The sequence below is a fragment of the Leptosomus discolor genome, chromosome 3, assembly GCF_034619465.1.
Source record: "Leptosomus discolor isolate bLepDis1 chromosome 3, bLepDis1.hap2, whole genome shotgun sequence".
Lineage (NCBI taxonomy): Eukaryota > Metazoa > Chordata > Aves > Leptosomiformes > Leptosomidae > Leptosomus > Leptosomus discolor.
Genome location: NC_141393.1, coordinates 70,334,623 through 70,353,600, shown reverse-complemented (window position 1 = coordinate 70,353,600; position 18,978 = coordinate 70,334,623). Strand labels below are relative to the sequence as shown.

Sequence of the window (18,978 nt, the reverse complement as noted above, 5' to 3'; positions counted from 1 at the left end):
GGCACAGACACGACTGTACTAGGATCTCCAGCAGTCCACAAGTGTTTTGCACAATGGCAGGTGTCTCTGGCTGGAAGAAAAAATGGTGAAGGACAAATTAATTTGTAACCCATGCAAAGGCCTTTTAAATATTCTCCTGTTATTGCTGACAGCGTTACTAACTACAGGACTGATGCCTCTTTCCTGTAAAGCAAATGACTGCGTTTCCTTCCGATATCTGCACATGCTCATATGCATGCAAAGACCGCACCAGCTTTTAGCAGCCTCGGCAGAATGAAAGCATTGTAGTGGCTTATAGGGAATTTGAAGCACTTAGTTCTGGGGACAAGTCCAGAATGTAAGTGTTCACCTAGGGTTTTTAACAATGTTATATACTATATTTACATCCATTACCAGTTGATTAGAATGGAAGAATTAGCCAAAACATTCCAGAAGCATCTGTGTCATGGGAACCATAGGTTTCTAGGTTATATGACACGCCAGGATATTCACCAAATCACCAGGGTTGTTTTCCTTAATGCTACAATTAGCAATGGCACATTAAGAGAACAATTACTGGGTAAGATTTGATGGCAGCAAGCCGTCTGGCATAAATTGGAAATTCTCAACATATGCAACCATATTGCTAGAGAAGATGAGTTATGCAATTAAAATCAAAACTGGAGATTTGTTATCAAAGGATAGCAAAGCGTACTAAAATCCAGCTGAGAGTTTCCCTGATCTTGTTATCTTCAGGCTTCTATGTGAGTTAATCTAACACAGATGACAATATTTGACACAGACCGTTGTGCCTACAGTCACGTGGAGGATGTTTTATAGAAGCCCTTCCCATCAGAACATGGAGGTTTGTCATAATACGACTCTTTAAAAGTCTGATAAGTTTTGCCAGAATTACATTTCAGGGGAATAAAACATGATAAAAATTCTGACAGAGTCAGAACAGTCCATTCTAGCATTATCATTAATTTCTAAAATTTTGAACAATCCATATTTAATTTGCTTTTTACTGCATTTAATAATATTTTAAGTGCAAATTATTTTAGAAGTCAAATTCAAAACAAATACTTGATTTTGAATGAAAAATTTTAATCAACTTGGAAAAACTCTGTTGTTGCATGGTTTTCCTTCATAAAGAATTTCAAAAGTCTTCCTTCTTGTCCTCATTCAGAATGAAGCAGAATTTCAAATTCTGACTTTTTTTGCAAAAGTAACTTCTGTCCTCCCACAGCACTTTCTGTGCCTACATGAAGAGGACAAGAAGCTTAATGTGTAATTTCTCTGAGCCTTAAGGAGATGGTATGTATGTTAGTATTTTCAAATCCAGGCTTATACAGCTGCTGTTTGAATATAAATCATAGATGCTTTTGGGTTACACTAACACCCTCTGCAGTTTTGTACAGTTGTTAATTAATACAATACTGTATTAGTTCTTCTTACAGTCTTACTATTAACACCCCATGAAATCCCATTAGCTCTGCATATGGTGCCAGACTTGTTCTGAATGTGGGAAAGAAAGAAATTTACAGTGGTATGAATAATAAAGAGAAGCTTTCAAGTGGTTTCCACTGCGAACATTTTGAAAAAATATTTTCCAGAATGTAATTTGTGGGGCAATCTTTTCACAAAATTTCAATGCAACCATGCATATATTTGTCGTTTAAGGTTTCCCCTGGAGTGCGAAAACCCTTACGCACTGCTATTGTTCTATGGCAGAAACATCAGGAAGATAAATTGGTTCCTAAAAATGGAAAAATAACCAGGTTGTCTTATTGTCCAAACTGACAGAAATGCAAAAAAAAAAAAAAAACTGCATAGCTGGTGCCAACAAACGGATAAAACTTTCCTTACATGTTTGGTTTAAATGTTTTAAATATAGTGATAGCGATGACATCAAAATTTGGGTTAGATTTTCCAGAAGTTACTTGAATTTCCTGCTTCAGTGATCTGACAAATCCGTCCTAAATCCAAGAAGATTTAAGTGCTGTAGTAAAAACCAGGCTTATTTGTTACCACCTCATACAGAACACTCCAAAATGTACTAGCCACTACACAAACTTCAGACCTAATTATTTTCTTTTAGTTGAGTTTTGTCCAGTGTTGACCCATTAATGAAAGAGAGATCTGACAAGGAGCTGTTAGAAAGGCTTTTAAAAACAGAGAGAATGATGAAGCAGGAAGGATTTAGAGGCAGACTATTCCCTGGAGAAGTTGGCTCAATTGTAATTCTCTCCCAATTCTTTAGGAGTTGCTGCCCTAGAGTTGTAGCAGTAGCAGTGCATGGTTAGGAAGATTTTAGTAGATGTTTTTCTCGTTCCCAGTCCTGTGGTTCATCCATAGTCCAGTCTCTGCAGTCTCACTATGCAATCAGGAACGGCCAGGGCCTTTCTGCATGGCCAACATCCAGACAGGGACACACTGCTCAGGGAATCCCTCCTGCCTCTCCTCTCGTAGGATGGTGAGTCCACTCATTTCAATGAGGCTGTGGAGGATGTTCAGGTCTCGGATCACACTACTGTCGAGACAATCCAGGATACAGCCCTCCCTGGCTACATTGTCCTTGAGAATGATAATGCCATTATCCTTCAAGCCGCTCTGGCACCGGATGAGAAATTCCAGGAGATCTTTATCTGTCAGATACCCTACAGATTAAAAGATGGAAAATAGATCACTATTAACCATTCAAATAGACTCCCCCTGTACACAGCAGAATGGTGCCTTGATCTGAGTTTCCATTTACTGCAGGAGAAGTTCTAGTCCTGCCAGATTTAATTATGGAATCTTGGGCATATCAACAAGATCAACAGTTACAAACTCGAATTAATATTTAGGATCCATATTAGTAGTAGCAACAGATGTGGACAGAAGTCAATGGGAATAGTGGAGAAAATACTGGGTGGTGAAGGGTTCTTTAATCTGGTGGTTAAAATCATAATAAGAATCAGTGGCAGGAAGCTGGAGCCAAACAAATTCATATTGGAAATAAGTGACAACTGTTTAACAGTGTAAGTAATTACCCATTGGAAACTACCAACAGAAGTGTTTACCACCTCTTGAAGTCCTCAAATCAAGCGTGGTTGAATTTCTCAAGATATGTTTTAATTGAACACAAACTACTGGCTCAGTACAAGGGTAAAGGAATGAATATAACAGCTTGTGATACAGAGTAAGTCAAACTACAAAATCTAACAGTCCCTTCTGTCTTTTAATGCTACAAATCTCTGTAACGTTGTGTAACATTATGTACCCATCAAAGTAGTTCTGGATCAAAGATTCCAGCGAGGAATGCAAGACCTTCCAAACTGCCAAATAAACTCTTTATATTACCCCACACCGTTGTGATTTCTGCATATATCATACACATTTTAAAATAGTACTTTTTTCAATATTTTGTTGAGATTGTGTATTTTACCCTTCCTTCTCAAAAATCAATACTTCTGTTATGATGAGATCAGTAGTGCAGGGCTCAGAGAAGAGCAAAATGAGAACTCTAACATGTGAAACATTGGAAATGAAGGACAGGTGATCAGAAACTGAATGAAAAACTTGCCAAAAAATTGTTTGTATTTTCTAGTCAAAATATTTAGTTTTCATGATGGAAGATTTAAACTTTTCTAAATTGAAGTTGTCATTTCAAAACCACATTTTGACACAGCATGCCAGGTTTCTTTAACCACCCCCCCAAGAAAAGGAAAAAGGAAAAAGCCCCAAAGCCTAAAGCCGAATGCCTTTCAAGTTGAAGGGAAATTGTAATTTCTATATGAAATGTAAACTTGCATATTTATTTTTTCATAAACCAGCAGCCTGGGCTCATATACTTATGCATACATAAGACAAACCAAGATTGCATCGGCAAGATTCACTGAAGCTTTTCAAAATTAACGTTCTCTTAACTTAGCATTTAGCCTAGTTTCCTAAGAGAATGAGACACTGTTGCTCTCTACCAGACAGTCCTGCCCTCGTTCCACCAAAAAATGTTGAGCTTGTTGGCATATTTCAGCCAAATTTGAGATACGGGTAGAAGTTTGATTAATACTTCAGATCACTACATATTTCACTGAAATTGATGGAGGCAGGAGATTCAGATCTGTATCTATGCTAAAGAAAAGGCATATGCTCCCTTTGTTAGCAGCCACATAGCTGATCAGCACAGCCTCAGACAAGTCTTAGCTCATTCAGTTTCCTGTTGACTCGGATTTGCTCAAAAGATGAGGCAGGAGCTACATTTGTTGCAATGACTGGTTATCCAAGAAAAGCAAAAATACAAAGGAAAATGAGACTGTTACGAAGCAACTTGCTTGTACAGCTATAAAGACCTGTTCTAAGAAGCTCAGTTGCATTACTTTTTAAGACTATGTGTAGAGGACAAATAAGTGTTCCTGAATAAAACCATATCCTGTGCTAATCTCTCAATATTTATCTTTCTTTTTGCCTAGCAAGAAACTATCTCCAGGGTTTTGGAGAGAAGGAGTTGTTCAGGTCTCCTCTTGTGCTTTAGAATAATGACTTCTGCCAGAAACTGCACCATAGACACTTAGGTTCACAGATTAGAAGATAACCTTCTTTCTGGAATGACAGTTAGGCACTACAGCAGGTTTTCCAGAAAAAATTAAGAACAAATGTTTTTTTGATGAAGAACATAGCCCACATTATCTGATTGTCAGTATGCTGCTTGTAATCCTGCAGGGTATTCGCCGAGGTGACTCCAGGGTATTCGCTGAGGTGGCTGCAGGAGAAGCAGCAGGTAATTCTTATATGAGGGGGTACTGTGGGACATAGCTGAGCATCAATGTATAAGATATGATCTGGTTTATAGGTACTGGTGATTGCACTATGGCTTTTTTCAGATGTTTCCTGAAATACCCCCTCGTCTGGATAATCATCAGATTCAGAAATCCCTGCTCACAGGTGAGGCCAGCCCCATGTATCTGTCTGCAGCACTGGCAAATAAGAAGGAGGATTCCTGTTCAAGAAAACCCATATATAAGGCCAACTCCTCAGCTGCACCTTAGCATGCAGGCTACTCTCCAGGAACATGTACCTTCCTCCAGTACATGACCTGAAAAAACCCAACGTGATTCGTACCCACTGTGCATGTGTCTGGGAAGAACTCTCAGAAGTCTCTTGTGAGATTTTAGGAAGCAGTCCCAAAGATTTGAGAACCACCTTTTACAGCTGCACCATTCTTTTAACATAAACTTTAGCACGGATGTATAGCTCTCTGAGGTGCTGGGCTGGATGAATCATTCTGAACTAACCTGAAACCCACTGAATCCAGATGACATCGTATCTTTGTGGGGCTGGAGTGAATTCCTGGAGGCTTTTGCAATAATACATCTCTACTCTGTCCTCCTTGCCCTGCAGGTAGTTCGGGACCTCAGCCAGGAAATTCTCCATCATATCCACCAGTTCCACGCTCTTGAAAACTGGTAACAGGACATGCTTGCTGATACGACCTATCCCAGAGCCGCAGTCCAGGGCGCGGTTGGTGCCAGCTTTCCCCACCCCCTGTGGGATACAAGAAAATAATTTGAAATCTGAAAAATACCGCCTGAAAGATCATAGCAACTGTGTTACCCGCTATGGCCTTCAGCCTACCAAGCCTAGGGTCTTTTCTCCTTATTCGTGCAGGGCTGTTGCAAGACTGAGAAGAAGCTGGGACAGTATCAATACAGCTTTGGGTACCTATGTGTGAGCTGAGCTGGGCTGCTGTGCTCCCGGGCTGCTGTTGATGGGACCTCCTCATTGCAGCCCTGCATTTATTGCTGTACAGTAAGTTTTTGCTTGGTATAAGAAGAGACATAATCTTTCACCAGCTCTTAGCTTTCTCAGAAAATCCACTGGTCTTTGTGAAGTCCTTGCAACATCATCTGACAAATATTCATGCCTCCCAGACAACTCTGCAGCTAGGTAAGCCTCATTCTGAGCCCTGTAAAGGCCTAACAAAACAGTAAGCATATACCAAATACTGCATGCAAGAAGTAACTTCTACAGCACAGAACTCCCAAGGTGCCCATGGACACCTCTGCAGATACACAGCATCCTTGGGATCAGAGTGCAGTTTTCAAAACAAGCTGTGCTTGAACGAAGATCTTGGAGTTGTAAGTAACTTATGACAACTCAAAAAGTTTGGACTGGAGTACATAGAGAATTTCTTTTTTAGGCATAAAGAAAGAAGATTGACTAGATTTTGCTTAACTGCTCTTTTTCTCTGGACAAAGATTAGACATGAAAAAATGTGGCACAAAGGCTATGTCTATGAGAAAATAATGAGTCACTGTAAAAGGAGCTTTATAATGAAAACTGTATTTCACCCCTAAACCTTCCATTCTACCTATAAAAAGGCTCTTAAGAGCCTGCTGCTGTTCTGTAAAACAGAAATTTGAAGTCTGTACATGCACTGACTGTGGGATTTGAGCTCCCCTGGCCAAAGTTATCTGTTAAACAAATATATTAAAAGCAAATGTAAACACTTTTTCCCTGTCCCCTGGAACTGAGTGTTGAAGTGAAAGCTACAGGCCAACGTCCCTCCTGCAACTTCACTGCTCTTAACGGAAATAAGCCCAGGAAGAGTCTTGCTCTTCCTGCTTATTGGGAGACCCGCTCTGTAATGACCAAGCATAAATCACTTAACGCACCATTTTTTGGCCTTGCTTCAGTGAGTAATTCAGTAGATTATTAAGGTCAAAGGACAGTACCGTCAATGACATGACTATGAATAGCCCAGCTGAGCATCTGGTTACACAGAGTAACTGTAGAAAGAGCACAAGGACCTCAAAGGCTCTCACCAGTCTCCAGGGCTGCTGGTCCCAATTTGTATACCTAGGAAGATTAATCTCCCAATGTGTGCAAGAGTCCACAAGCCTTCAACCCTATTGGACTCTGGAGACTGTTTGTAGTTAGTCAGAAAATGTGAGCCATTCTTCATTCACAGGCTGCACTTATGAGCACGTGGCTTTTACTGAGGACCAGACTAAACTGTAACAAGGAGTTCAGGAAAAGAGAAAGAACTGTGTCTTGGGTCTTTACAAGGTGGATTTCCATATTGTTTGCTGGCAGATATATGAAGGCCTACACTGATGAGATTAAGTAAAAATCTTTGAGAAAGCTGGTGAGAAAACCAGGATGATTTACCAAAACAACTAACAGAATTTGACAAAAAGCCACATAACATCTTTGACATTTGTCTTTCAGAGAACCTGCAGTCACAGTACCTCACTTCGAACAGGGAATTCATCTCCCATGATGCATCACAGCAAGGACCTCTGATGACACAACTCCATTTGCCATAGAGAAGAAGGAAAGGGAACAATCATGGGAGATGAAGCTTGATCCCACACTTGGCTGAAAGGGAGCAAGAGCATCAGGCAGTCAGTTGAAAAGCCCTGTGAAGCACCATGGCTCCGTTTGTAATGAAAAAGTTGACATGATTTCATGTTCAGCTAATATATTTTCACTTTGGAAGTGCTCAGAGGTTTGACAGGGTATTAACATTTTCTTTGGAAGGCAATCATTTTCCCCAAAGCCCAATTGACTTGAAAATCAGACTTCTTATTTAAAAAATTAGTATGAGTGAAAATTTTAAGCCAGAACAGGCTTCAAAATTTAAGATTAACTGCTCCTCTGATTACCTGCTTCCTATTACTCACAATCATTATCATTTAGGACACATACACATCCAAAAGTTCTTTTGTAAAGCTAAACAGGGCACTCACAAATTTCTATAGGGATGAAAGAGCTGTGCTGATGCTACTTCAGATCTTCGAAGGGCAGGAAGGCAGTGCAGATATGTAGGATAAAAAGGAAATCAGAGTTCAAGACATAGATAAAAATCACAGTGGTTTTCTTTCTAAATTAAAAATAAAATAAAAAATCAGGTTTTCAACAACATCTCTTCCATTCCCCTGATCAAACAGGAGAAAAACCACTTTTGATAAGCTTTTCATTCAGCAAGTAACCAAGCAGGCAGCTGAACTGAGGGCAAGAAAGGGAGAAAGGGTTTAGGGCAGAAAGGGAGCTATAAAGTTAATATAATCTCCGTCTGTATTACTTCACACACCTCACAACTGTTCCTGAATTAATGGTTTCTTTGTTTTCTTTATTTCGTTTTTTACACGTTACCTCTGGATTAGGCACTTGAAAACACAGTGTCTATGTGGACATCAAGGCTTTAACAGGCATTTATACATTGCCATAAATATGCAGTGCTATAGCTCTGCTGATAACCCTTCAAGTACGACTGTACCTAAGACAGCCTATAGCTTGTCTGTACAGCACTGTTGGCTCAAGTAATGTTGCTCTTGGTTTGAGTTCTGCCCACACACACATAAAACCTCTTAACTTGAGCACAGTGGCACTTTTAACTCAGTTTAACTTGCCTGGGAAGGAGACAGCCTAAAATATAAGTGAAGTCCTTAGTCCTTTCTGTAATTCCTTCCATGTGCCCAGGCAAGATAAATTCTCCGATGGTAAAGAATTCTGTAGCTCAGTTTACAGTGGTGCTAAGAATCATGCTAAGAAATGCCATACATGAAGGTATGCAACATCAGTCATGCAAGGGAAATGTCACTGTGTGGCATTTCCACACCAGCCAAACTAACTCAAGAGGGGTAATTTGAGTGGAACAGGGCAACTGTTTTTTAAGGAGCACTAGTTTTGCCAGAAAATGAAGTTTTGGAAGAATAAAACTCTCGGTGAAATTGATATTTCAAATCTAGAGAACAGTTATAGCCAAAAAACATGGGAAAGAATGTTGAAAATGTCAAGATACTTCTTTTTCACAACTTTCAAGGAAAAAAAACCCTTGTCAACTTTTCAGTTCTAAACAGCATTTTTCATTTTGGAACTGACTTGAACTCTCGAAAACAAAGGCAAAAGTTTTTCAGAGGGTAAAACAATTAAAAAAGTAAGTGAAATATGTTCAGTTGATCTGCAACTGATTTTCCTATTTTCTGATTTTGTTAAACTTTGCTTTAAAAAAGAAAGTATAGTTTGTATCAGGGTGAAGCATATTGCTTTTTTCTATCTTGATGACCTTATTGGGAAAAAAAATTATTCATAGAGCCATAAACTTGGGAAGGCATAACTCAAATTAGCTTTACAATAAAGTCACTACTAGAGAAAGCCAGTAAATATCTGTATCTGCTTGAGTAGGATTCAAATTGCAGCAGTAAGAAAGGAAAATAAACCATAACTAACATAACCAATTGGCTGTATCTCAACAGAGGACAGGCTTTAACAAACTAAATCAGAATTAGCAAAATGTGCAGATTCCTTTCTGTTTTTTTTTTTTTTTTCTTGTTTGATCTTGGCCATTCAGAGTATCCTTTCTATCTCCAGCTAATAATAGGAGTAGGAACTCTGCTCTGGAGTATTTTGTATCTGTCATCACACCTGATGCATTGGGTATGATTTCTCTTCGGCATGTGAAACTGCTACGGGCGATACTTCTTTCCTTTTTGGGTCTTGGAGTTGAGAAAGGGTAACTGTGTGACATAAGCCTGCCGTTCAGGAAACCGAATCTATATCATGTCTAGGAAGTGTGAAATCTCTCCCTGAGTACACGCTTATGCACCACTTGAATTCCACAAATGTCCTTAAAACAAGACTTCAGTAAAATTTAAGGACTATGCCTTGAGCTGGCTCTAGGCTTATAAGTTGCATTTCATTTTTTCTGAAAATGCCATTTTACCATCAGGTTCAGCTGCCTTGCTGAACTTCCTTTGTATTTTCTTATTTTGCATTTGTAGAAAGCCTGATACAGCAAGGCTTTGAAATGTCGTGAAGCTTTTTGCATTAGCATTAACACAAATGACTGTTAATAAAGAAATGTAGCTGTTCACTTATGTTTTGCTGTCTCACTGCTCCAAAAGCCTCCCTGTATCAGGTACAGCAAACTTTGCCATCAGTAGCCCTTCACTGCTATACAGGATTTCTATCTGTGTTGAGCCACACTCATTTTCCATCCCAATCCATTTAAACTGTGCCCTTTTTTATACACATCTGATTAACCAATTGAGCTTTTTTTTCCACGGTAGATCTTAAAACTTAAGATTCAAAAAAGGGCATCTTGCTTCCCCAAATTTGCGCATTTGAACAGAAAACAAAAGATCCGTGGTATCATTACAAAGAATTAGTCATTCTCTGATCAGGAGAACTTAAGGCATTTGTTTTCCTGTAGCTTCGTGGATTCTTTAGCATCTACGACTGTTGTTGAGCTAATTTAGTGGGCTTTTCCGCTGGGAAGAGGGAAGGGCAGTCAGAAAACCATCAGGCCACACTATTAAAGATTTGCACATTCCCAAAGACACATTTAGGCATCAAAAGGATTTTCAGAAACCTAAGTGCCAAAGTAATATTGCTATTGTAGGTGCTTTTAAAATCCCACTTGGCATCTCTTTGCATCTCAGGTCAAAGCAGACCTTTGAAGATGTTTACAGGCCTTTAGAACTCTGCCTGCAAAGGTCCTCAGTGACACTGGAATGTTTAAGAAAAAAGTATTTTTCCTAATGGGTAGCTTATTCTATATACTCCTAATGTTGGCAGGAGGGAGGGAGGGGTAGGGCTGGTTTTGTTGCAACATTCTCAGAAGTATCTATAAATAAACAGAAACTCAGCATTTAGTCTTAGCTACTTTCTCAAATGGACCGCAAGAATTTGCACAGACAAATCTACCACTGAAGGCAGCAAGGATTTTATCATGAGAGGTCCCAGTCCTGCACTGAGAATTAATCTCCCACACAAACACAGCTATAAGAACTCCTTGCAGAAATCCTCTTTGCAGCTTTAAAGCATAAGGAAAGGATGCAAACCAGGTAAGTAATGACATAAGGCCGGGCGAAATGTGTATTCATGATGATGCATGATCTGGCAGAATACCTTACTAGACCCAATGACAGTCAGTTATGACTTGTGACTGCATATCAAATATGACATATGGTGCCATTCAAAATATAAGTGATGGGGCACAGTGCATGTCATCTATGACACATCACCACTGTTTCTTGCAGAAGATGGGATTAAATGACTCACCCCAACAAACTTTCTGAGAAACTCCCTGGAGGATTCAATGTCTGTATTGGAGAGCTCAATGTAGTCTCCCATCATGCCCTCTTCTGTGGCTGGCACCTCCCGGTAGAAGTGTTTGGCCCTGGCGTAGAACTGCATCTCCCCATTGATAACTTGACTTGTCAAAGCGTAAAGTTTCACTGCAAGCAGATAAATCACTATTTTATTGTTAATGACAGTTATTTCTGAGTCTGTTTATTGCTCTGGAGGCATGATGGCGAAGATCTATAAACTTAAGTTGAGCCTTCAAAACACCAAAATCACTCTGTTTCTAAAGCAAATGTGGAAGGAAAGGTGTTGGATTTAATCCTGCAAGACTTTGAAGGGATACTGCCCCACTGGGGTAAATTCAGTGCCTCCCAGGCTCAGACATTGTTTTTGTCATCACACTGTGTTTTCATGTCTGTGAAAAATCATTATTTTAAAGTGAACATGCAGGCCAAAGAGAGCAAGGGGTTTGATTTGCTCCTAGAAAAGCTGTGGGCAGCATTTATTGCTATGCAGGGTAATCATTTCTGCTACCTGCTATCACAACCCTGACTGTTCTGCAGATTTCCATATACGCTTTCTAGCCATTGACAGCTGCACGGAGAGAGCACCAAGAAGAGAGTGGATGAATGAGGCACTTGCTCTGGTTTATTTTTAGTGATACTGTACAGTCTGTGGCACTGCAAGTAAGCTGAACCAAAGAGCAGATGGTAGTCTCAGGCCTAAATGAGTACACAGGCGGGGAGATGATTTAGAAGAGACAGTCCTAAATTTTCATCTGTCACAGATCAAGGAGCAAGATCATCAGTGGGTGATACACTGGAAAGTTCCTGTGTGCCAGAGGCTTAGCTGTTTCTTTTCATTGCTTGGCTATTTTGCTGGTAATATACAGCAATCATAAGTTTAAAGCTGTTTTATTAAAACCTGTGAGCTTTGCTGGGTAAAGGGCTATTTTCTCCTATTTTTTAAAAAACTGAGGTCTGTCCTTCACATCCTGGGTTTTTCTATACTCAGTGTGCAACTGCATATCAAAAGCAGTTATGTTTTGCAGCTCAAAAGTTTGGACTGAGGCAGGCCATAGACAGTTTGCTTGGAAACCAGCACCTCTGACTGTCTCATGTGCACATACAAGTGTCCCAGCATTTTCCCGTGTGTATGATAGATCTTCCCACAAAAACACAACTACAAGCCTGTCTGTGAAAGCTAAGCAATAAGAAGGGATGGAGTCACACTGGAATAAGTCTTTGTGAGCATTACCTTGCAGTGCGAGACCAGCTCTGCTGCAGATTCCCAGCGTGCTCAAGGAACTGGAAATGCTCCAGCAGCAAACACCTTTTAGGTTAGTAACAACAGAAAGGGAGAGCTCCCTGACGGCTGCATACACACAAGGACCAGGGAGAAGGGCTTTGTCACTGCATCTTTAATCTTCCATGGGAGCACTGCCCATTGCTGCTGGGAAGGGTCTGAACAGGCCATGCCTTGCTGACACTGGCTGGGGAACAGAAATTATGCCCTCCACGCAGAGGATGAGAGCTAGGCCAGAGGCCTTGAATATAAGCCTGGAATGTATTTATTGAGGGCAAGTAAGCTCAGCAGGGAATGATAAGTGTGTGCCTGACCATCCTCAGCAGGAGAATGACATTTTGGAGGCAAATGAGGGGGGGACAAAGGAAGTAGGATGGGGAATAATTACCACCAAGGACCACTCAGAGCAGAATAGTGCTATTGGGTTACACATAAGCAGCATGCCCAGCATATCCTTCATCCAACAAAAGCAGCATTACCAGCCCCTCTTGTCATCACCTGCTTAAGTCAACTGCCGAACGGATACTATTAAAGCTTTAATCCATTACACATTTATGTTATGCCTGAGAAATTTATACCACAAGAAGCACTGAGCCCAGCAAGGGTCAAACCTGGGAGTTTTACACACTCCACTGATTATATTCACATACTCAGAAGAAACCATTTAGCTGAAGAAATTAATATGAAGGGGGCAGCAGCCAACCCCCAGCACAACTTGGCCAGGGTGGCTCCCAGAGCCCTGGAAAAAGCCTCCATTGGTGGCCGTGATTCTTCCAGTAAACAGTCTCCATCTTCCCCCAGGAGTGGCACCATCTTGTTTTCTCTATGCCACTTTTTTCTCCATTTCAGATGCTAGCCTGTCTGGTGAACAGAACTGAATCCTTGCATGTTGGCTTTGCAAGATCTTCCATAGAAGAGTCCAGTGACGATTTCTAGGGTTTGTTTAATGGACCTATCAAGGGACAGTGATTTATCCCGTTTAGCTAGATTGAAGTGAAAGGCATTTACAGGCCGTCTGCTCACTAGGACAGGGTGTTGCAGGCAGCTGGCAGCACGAACAACAAATATTCAGAGTCCTTCTACTCAAAACATGAGCCTGACACGAGGCAACACATGGGGAGGATATGCTGTTCAGGATATCAGATCTGTATTGTGTGGTCTCAAATTTCTCACTCGGAACCACTATCAGGCTTGCAGAATGCCTGCTGGGACTTGCATGCATACACCAGCTGACTGTGGCTCCTCCTGGGCCAGCTGGGGCCCCAGCACCCTGCCTTACGTGCTGGCATCTGAAACCAGCTCTGGGCTTAGTGTCCATGGGGTCTTCTCTATGCATCAAACTTTGCAAAGATCTTTGAAATCTCCCACCTGAGGGCATGCAAGGACACAGGCTAAAGTAAAGGGTGTCACTGTAGCCAAAGTCTTCTCCTGCAGACCCACAGTGAAATCTCCCACCTGAGGGCATGCAAGGACACAGGCTAAAGTAAAGGGTGTCACTGTAGCCAAAGTCTTCTCCTGCAGACCCACAGTCTCACTCATGCAGTGTGTGACCTATAGAGACGATTTCCACCTCTTGCTTCCTCAGTGTTACTCCTCCCTCTCACGAATTTGCAACACTGCCAACTCTCCCAAGGCACAACCCAATTTTCCAGACACAGCCAATCAACCTCACCTCTGATCTGCCTCGCAGCTGTTTCTGGCATGCAGGCTCCAGCAGCAGGACCAGAGGGAGAGAGAGGTTTGCCAGCTTGCAGGAATCTACCCCAAGAGAAGTGTGAGGAGGCTCACGTCCTTGGTGGCAGTTAGTGTTGCAGCTCGGCTCCAGTGCACCTACCCCTCATGACAGGACCTGTCTAGCCAGAGGCATCTCCCTTTCCATGACCCATGTGGGACTATCTCGTGCATCAGGAAATGAAATATGTGTAAGGTCTGTTACAGATACACAGCCTGATTTCAATGAACTTTGTAAAGTAGGGCATAGGCAGGATAGGATGATGTAGGCTGCAAGTCTCAGACATTGGCAGGGGGCGGGGGCGCGGAGGCAGCTGTCTTTCATGCACAAGGTTTTCAGTGTTAAGGCAGGTAACTTGCAAGGTTTACTGTTAGAAACGTGTTTCTAGTAAAGTAAGAAATAACTTTTTTCATGGCACACTTGGTCTCTCAGCTGAATCTGCTGGCAAGTCTCCCAAGTGGAGATGGTAAAACAAAGCCACTGCAAAAGTAAGCTGAGAACAGGAACTGGCTCCCTAGAGGTCATTCCACAGTCATGAGACATTAATAATTTTCAGTCACTGCAAACACAGTCTGGATGCAGAGTGGTAATCTACAGTTGAATGCCAACCCCTGGACTAGACAGAGAATATCTACTTCAAGGTCTTTTGCCCTGTGCAGTCCAAAATATTATCTTTAGTATTTTCTTATGGATCAGTTCAAAATTTTGTTTCCCAGTGCATCTGATCTAAATCTCTAGAGAAATGGACCACTTAATACATAAGACCGGGTGCAATCCAAACCTGCAGTAGACTTACAGTTCTTGGTTGCAGGGTTTACTCAGCTAAATTTCCCTGGCAGAAGTAAATGTTGCAAGTAATTTTTTTGAAGTTTTTATTTGTGAACATTATTTTGTGGCTCCAACAGCTTTCTGCAAGATATTGAACTAATTCCAGTTTGGCTGAGTATTCCCTTTTAAATGTAACATCTGCTTTGTGCATCAGTTGAAAAAAAGTTATCTCAGTGTAGGGTAGAATTCACCTCTCTACTGTGGTCCAAGAACTGTTTAAATTCTGTTTTATAGAGGATGAACATCAGCCCACCCCCAAAGCAGATTTTACTTACAGACCCATGCCTCACACATGGGCCTATCTGTCTCTATGGACTGATCATCTAAGTTTTCCACTGCCGATCTCACCCTACCGGCACTGAGTCCCATAGCCCATGTAAACACATGCATAATTTCCAGCATCTGAGTAGCTCCACTAAAGTCCACTGGGCTTAAGGGCATTCACACACGTTAAAGTACATTGTTGGATCAGGGCCTAAAGTTACTTATGTCTTTTATTTATAAATGATAACCTGGTCTGTAAAAGTGACATGTTTCTCTTAACAGGCTGTGATACCAGATATGCTCAGCTCGTAAGTAAACATGCCTAAAAGTGCTCCACGACTGAACCTAGCAATGGAGTGGGAGTAGCATGGAGTTTGCATAGCTTGAAGCAAGTTTTTTACCTTGCTGACCCCGGGCAGCACTGCAAGTTTCAATGTGAGGCTTGATTTCAGTCTTATTATTGATGTTTAGGGTTAAGCACACGCTTAACTACCATGCTAGTCACAGTCTTAGTGTTGCTTTAGTCGTTTAATAATGTTTACACAGAGATATTTGGAGCTAGTCTTGAAGCTTGAGAAGTCAGTTCATTTCTGCTCTGTTCCACTCTGAAAATGTCATTCTGCAGAGATGTTCAGACCCACCACATTCTGTCCTCTCCATCACAGAAAGCACTGGATCATGGGATAATCCAAGATGGAAAAGACATAAGGACGTCTCTAGTCCAAACTTCTGCTCAAAGCAGAGACAGACATGAGGCCAGAGGAGGTTCTTCAGGACTTTATTCAGCTAGGTCTTGAAAGCCTTTAGCGATGCAGAATGGTATGACCTCCCTGGACAACCTGTTCCAATGCCTGACTGTCCTCACAGTGAAAGAGTTTTTCCTTATAGACAATCTGAACTTCTTTTGTTTCCATTTACAGCCACTGTCTCTTGTCCTCCTGCCTCACACCATGGTCCAGAGCCCAGGTCCATCTTCCTCATGATCTTCTAGGTACTGGCAGGCTGATATTTGGTCTCCCTGAAGCTGTCTCTTTTGGCTGAACATGCCCCATTCCTTTAGTCTCTCTTCACAGGGCATGTGCTCCAGTTGCCCCACCACCCTGGAGGTCATCCAACTCCGTCATTTCCTGCATTGGGAGTTCAAGAATCCACACATATGGTCTAACGACTGCTGCATAAAAAGGGATAATCACTTCCCTCGATGAACTAGCTATGCTCTTGTTAATACAGCCCAGGATACTGTTGGCTGCCTTTGCTGCCAAGGCACACTGCTGGTTCACACTCAGTTGCTGTCTACCAAAACCCTATCAGCAGGACTGCTCCCTGGCCAGCCACTGCCCAGCCTGTGGTGTTGTTGCCAAAGGTTCTTCCTTTCCAGGTACAAGATTTGTCATTTGCCTTTAAATTTCAGTGAATTTGAATTTCAGTAAGTTCCCACTGTCTCGTTCCTCCAGCCTGTTCAGATGCCTCTCGATGGCAGTCCTGACCTAGAACTTGAGGACAAGCCCTGCCAATTGGCCACAATCTGCAAAAGTGATGAGCAAGCAGTCCTTCACCTCCTCCAGGTTATTGATAGAGATATTAAACAGAATAGGTCCCAGGACAGACCCCTGCAGCACTCCACTGACCTCAAGGTTTGACCACAACTTTCTGAGCTCAATCACCCAACCACTTTTTACCCATCTGATTGTCCACCATCCAAAGCATGACAACCTAGCTTGCTGTGAAGTTTCTTGTATGTGTATTCACAGTGCATGAGCTACCCCGCAATACCTGTCCTTATGCACACTTTTACTTTATGACAAGAACCATGCAGTAGCAGACATACCGCATGTTCACACGAAGGCTGGACTCACAGTACCTTTTCCATAGAGACTCACTAATTTGGAGAGGCTGGAAATAAGCTCTTTAGTGAAGTTTTAATGATTCAGGTCATGAAAAGCCTGGGAGAGGAGATGTTTAGTCTGATAGGAACATTTTACAAAGCTTGTTGGCTGGCAATGGAAATTCAGATAAAATTCAGATAAGAAATAAAATATAGTTTTACAAGAGTGAAGCAATTAGGCCTCGAAACAGCTTAATGATGGACTGATGGATTTTCAGTCATTTGCAGCCCTTAAACCAATGTATTTTTGTCTTCATAAATACATACTGTGACCCAGTCATAAGTTACAAGCATGATGCAGGAATTTTTACATGAAATTCTAAGCTAGATGTTCATAATGGTACCTTCTAGCCTAAAAATGGTCTATTAGTACTTACACTAACAGTTAACACTGTAGGAAATCCTGCTTAGTTTCTAATACATTGCGTTTATTTTCAAAACAAATGAAAGAATAATATTTTCATAGACTTCTTGAGATTCCATTGACCTATAATTGACTTTCCTTCCTTTCCATCTTTCCTTCCTTTCCATCGCTCACAGCTACCTACCACTAGGGAAAAGAGTATTTATCTTCCATGTTTCATTTTAAATAGCTGAAGATATTTCTGCATTTGAAAAGACGCATCAAAATACTAAGATAACACAGAAATGCTTTTTCTCTTTACAGGACTCATGAATCCTAACATCTTGAGCAGAGTTCTCACTGGGGTCTGTATAGTTTCACACAATCAGGTAAGATAATCCACTTGCTTAAAGGGATCATTCAACAAGGAAGGACGCCTCAAGAATTCACTATGAAGAGTAGTATCACAGGTTGCACAGATGTATCCTTTCCATCTTAAATTCCTACAGTTCTAACATTGAGTGAAGGCTGAATAATTGTGCTTAAAAAGCTAACGTAATACAAGCTCCAACCAAGCCTACTTTTTAGCTATATTGTCCTGGGGAAATTTTGTTTCTATGCAGGGTCAAATTTTCAGAAGAAATTAACATTCATTTTCTGCATTTAAAAAAATGTCTCGGCATCTTGTAACAGAGGCTTTCACTGAAATCTGGCTATAAACAAACATTTTGGAAGCATTTTCCTCCCAGGTAATAAACAGTACGTTAGAGAGCCTGCTGCAGAGATCAGGATTACAAAGACTCTTGAAAAAAATTTGAAAAATCATTATCTTTCAAGCACTTATCCAAAACAATAGAAATGACAAGGCTAAGGACACACTGAATAACAACAAAACAGGTATCAGACAACAGAAAGTAAGGCCTGTCAGCTTTGCTAGTTTTGCATTTGTCCTTCCAAGTTCCAAATATGTCAATGCATGTTTTAATTAAATGTTAACATAAAAAAAAAAGGAACCATCAGCCAGAAACCAAACTTTATTTCACTCTTTCCCTTGCCCTGCTCTAACAATCTGTGGAGTATTTAGAAAAAACAACAGGGTTCTGAATTAGAGGGAGCTGAGAGAGAGAGAGTACTGAATGATTTAGCTAGCACAGTAATCTCTCTAGCTGGGATTCTCAAAACTAGTACTTATTGTCATTAATGTGTTCGTACTCTGCCATCTAACCTGGTATGTCTTTCTGGAGTACAGTCTCACATACACACACACAGACGCTCCTGCCCACCAGCTACTCACCCAGGGGAAGCTTTTCCAGCAGATAAAGGTAACTCTGAAAGAAGTCATTTCGGATCGCCTTATGCAAGTCGAAGGACATACTGTGCCGACAGAGTTCTTCGTCTGTCTTGTGCCAGCGCGACTTAAAGGCCAAATGTGCTGCTTTATACGCCATGATGAAGATGTTTTCTGCAAGGGTGGACAGTTGCTGTGGCTCGTGCTCTCTGGAGGACCTGTCCTTCTGAAGAGGCAGAGACAGCGTCATTTAAATTGTGGCAATGTGCTGTCATTCTATA

General features: G+C 41.3%; 1 protein-coding gene across 1 annotated transcript; it reads right to left on the bottom strand.

The window, feature by feature from the left end:
• Positions 1–1,797: 1,797 nt before the first annotated feature.
• NTMT2 (N-terminal Xaa-Pro-Lys N-methyltransferase 2) lies at positions 1,798–18,978 on the bottom strand. Its single transcript, XM_009951482.2, has 4 exons — positions 18,704–18,978; positions 11,029–11,204; positions 5,256–5,505; positions 1,798–2,639 (listed from the first exon to the last, which is right to left on the bottom strand). The coding sequence occupies exons 1-4, from the start codon at positions 18,945–18,947 to the stop codon at positions 2,365–2,367; spliced, it is 945 nt and encodes a 314-aa protein (XP_009949784.1). The 5' UTR covers positions 18,948–18,978; the 3' UTR covers positions 1,798–2,364.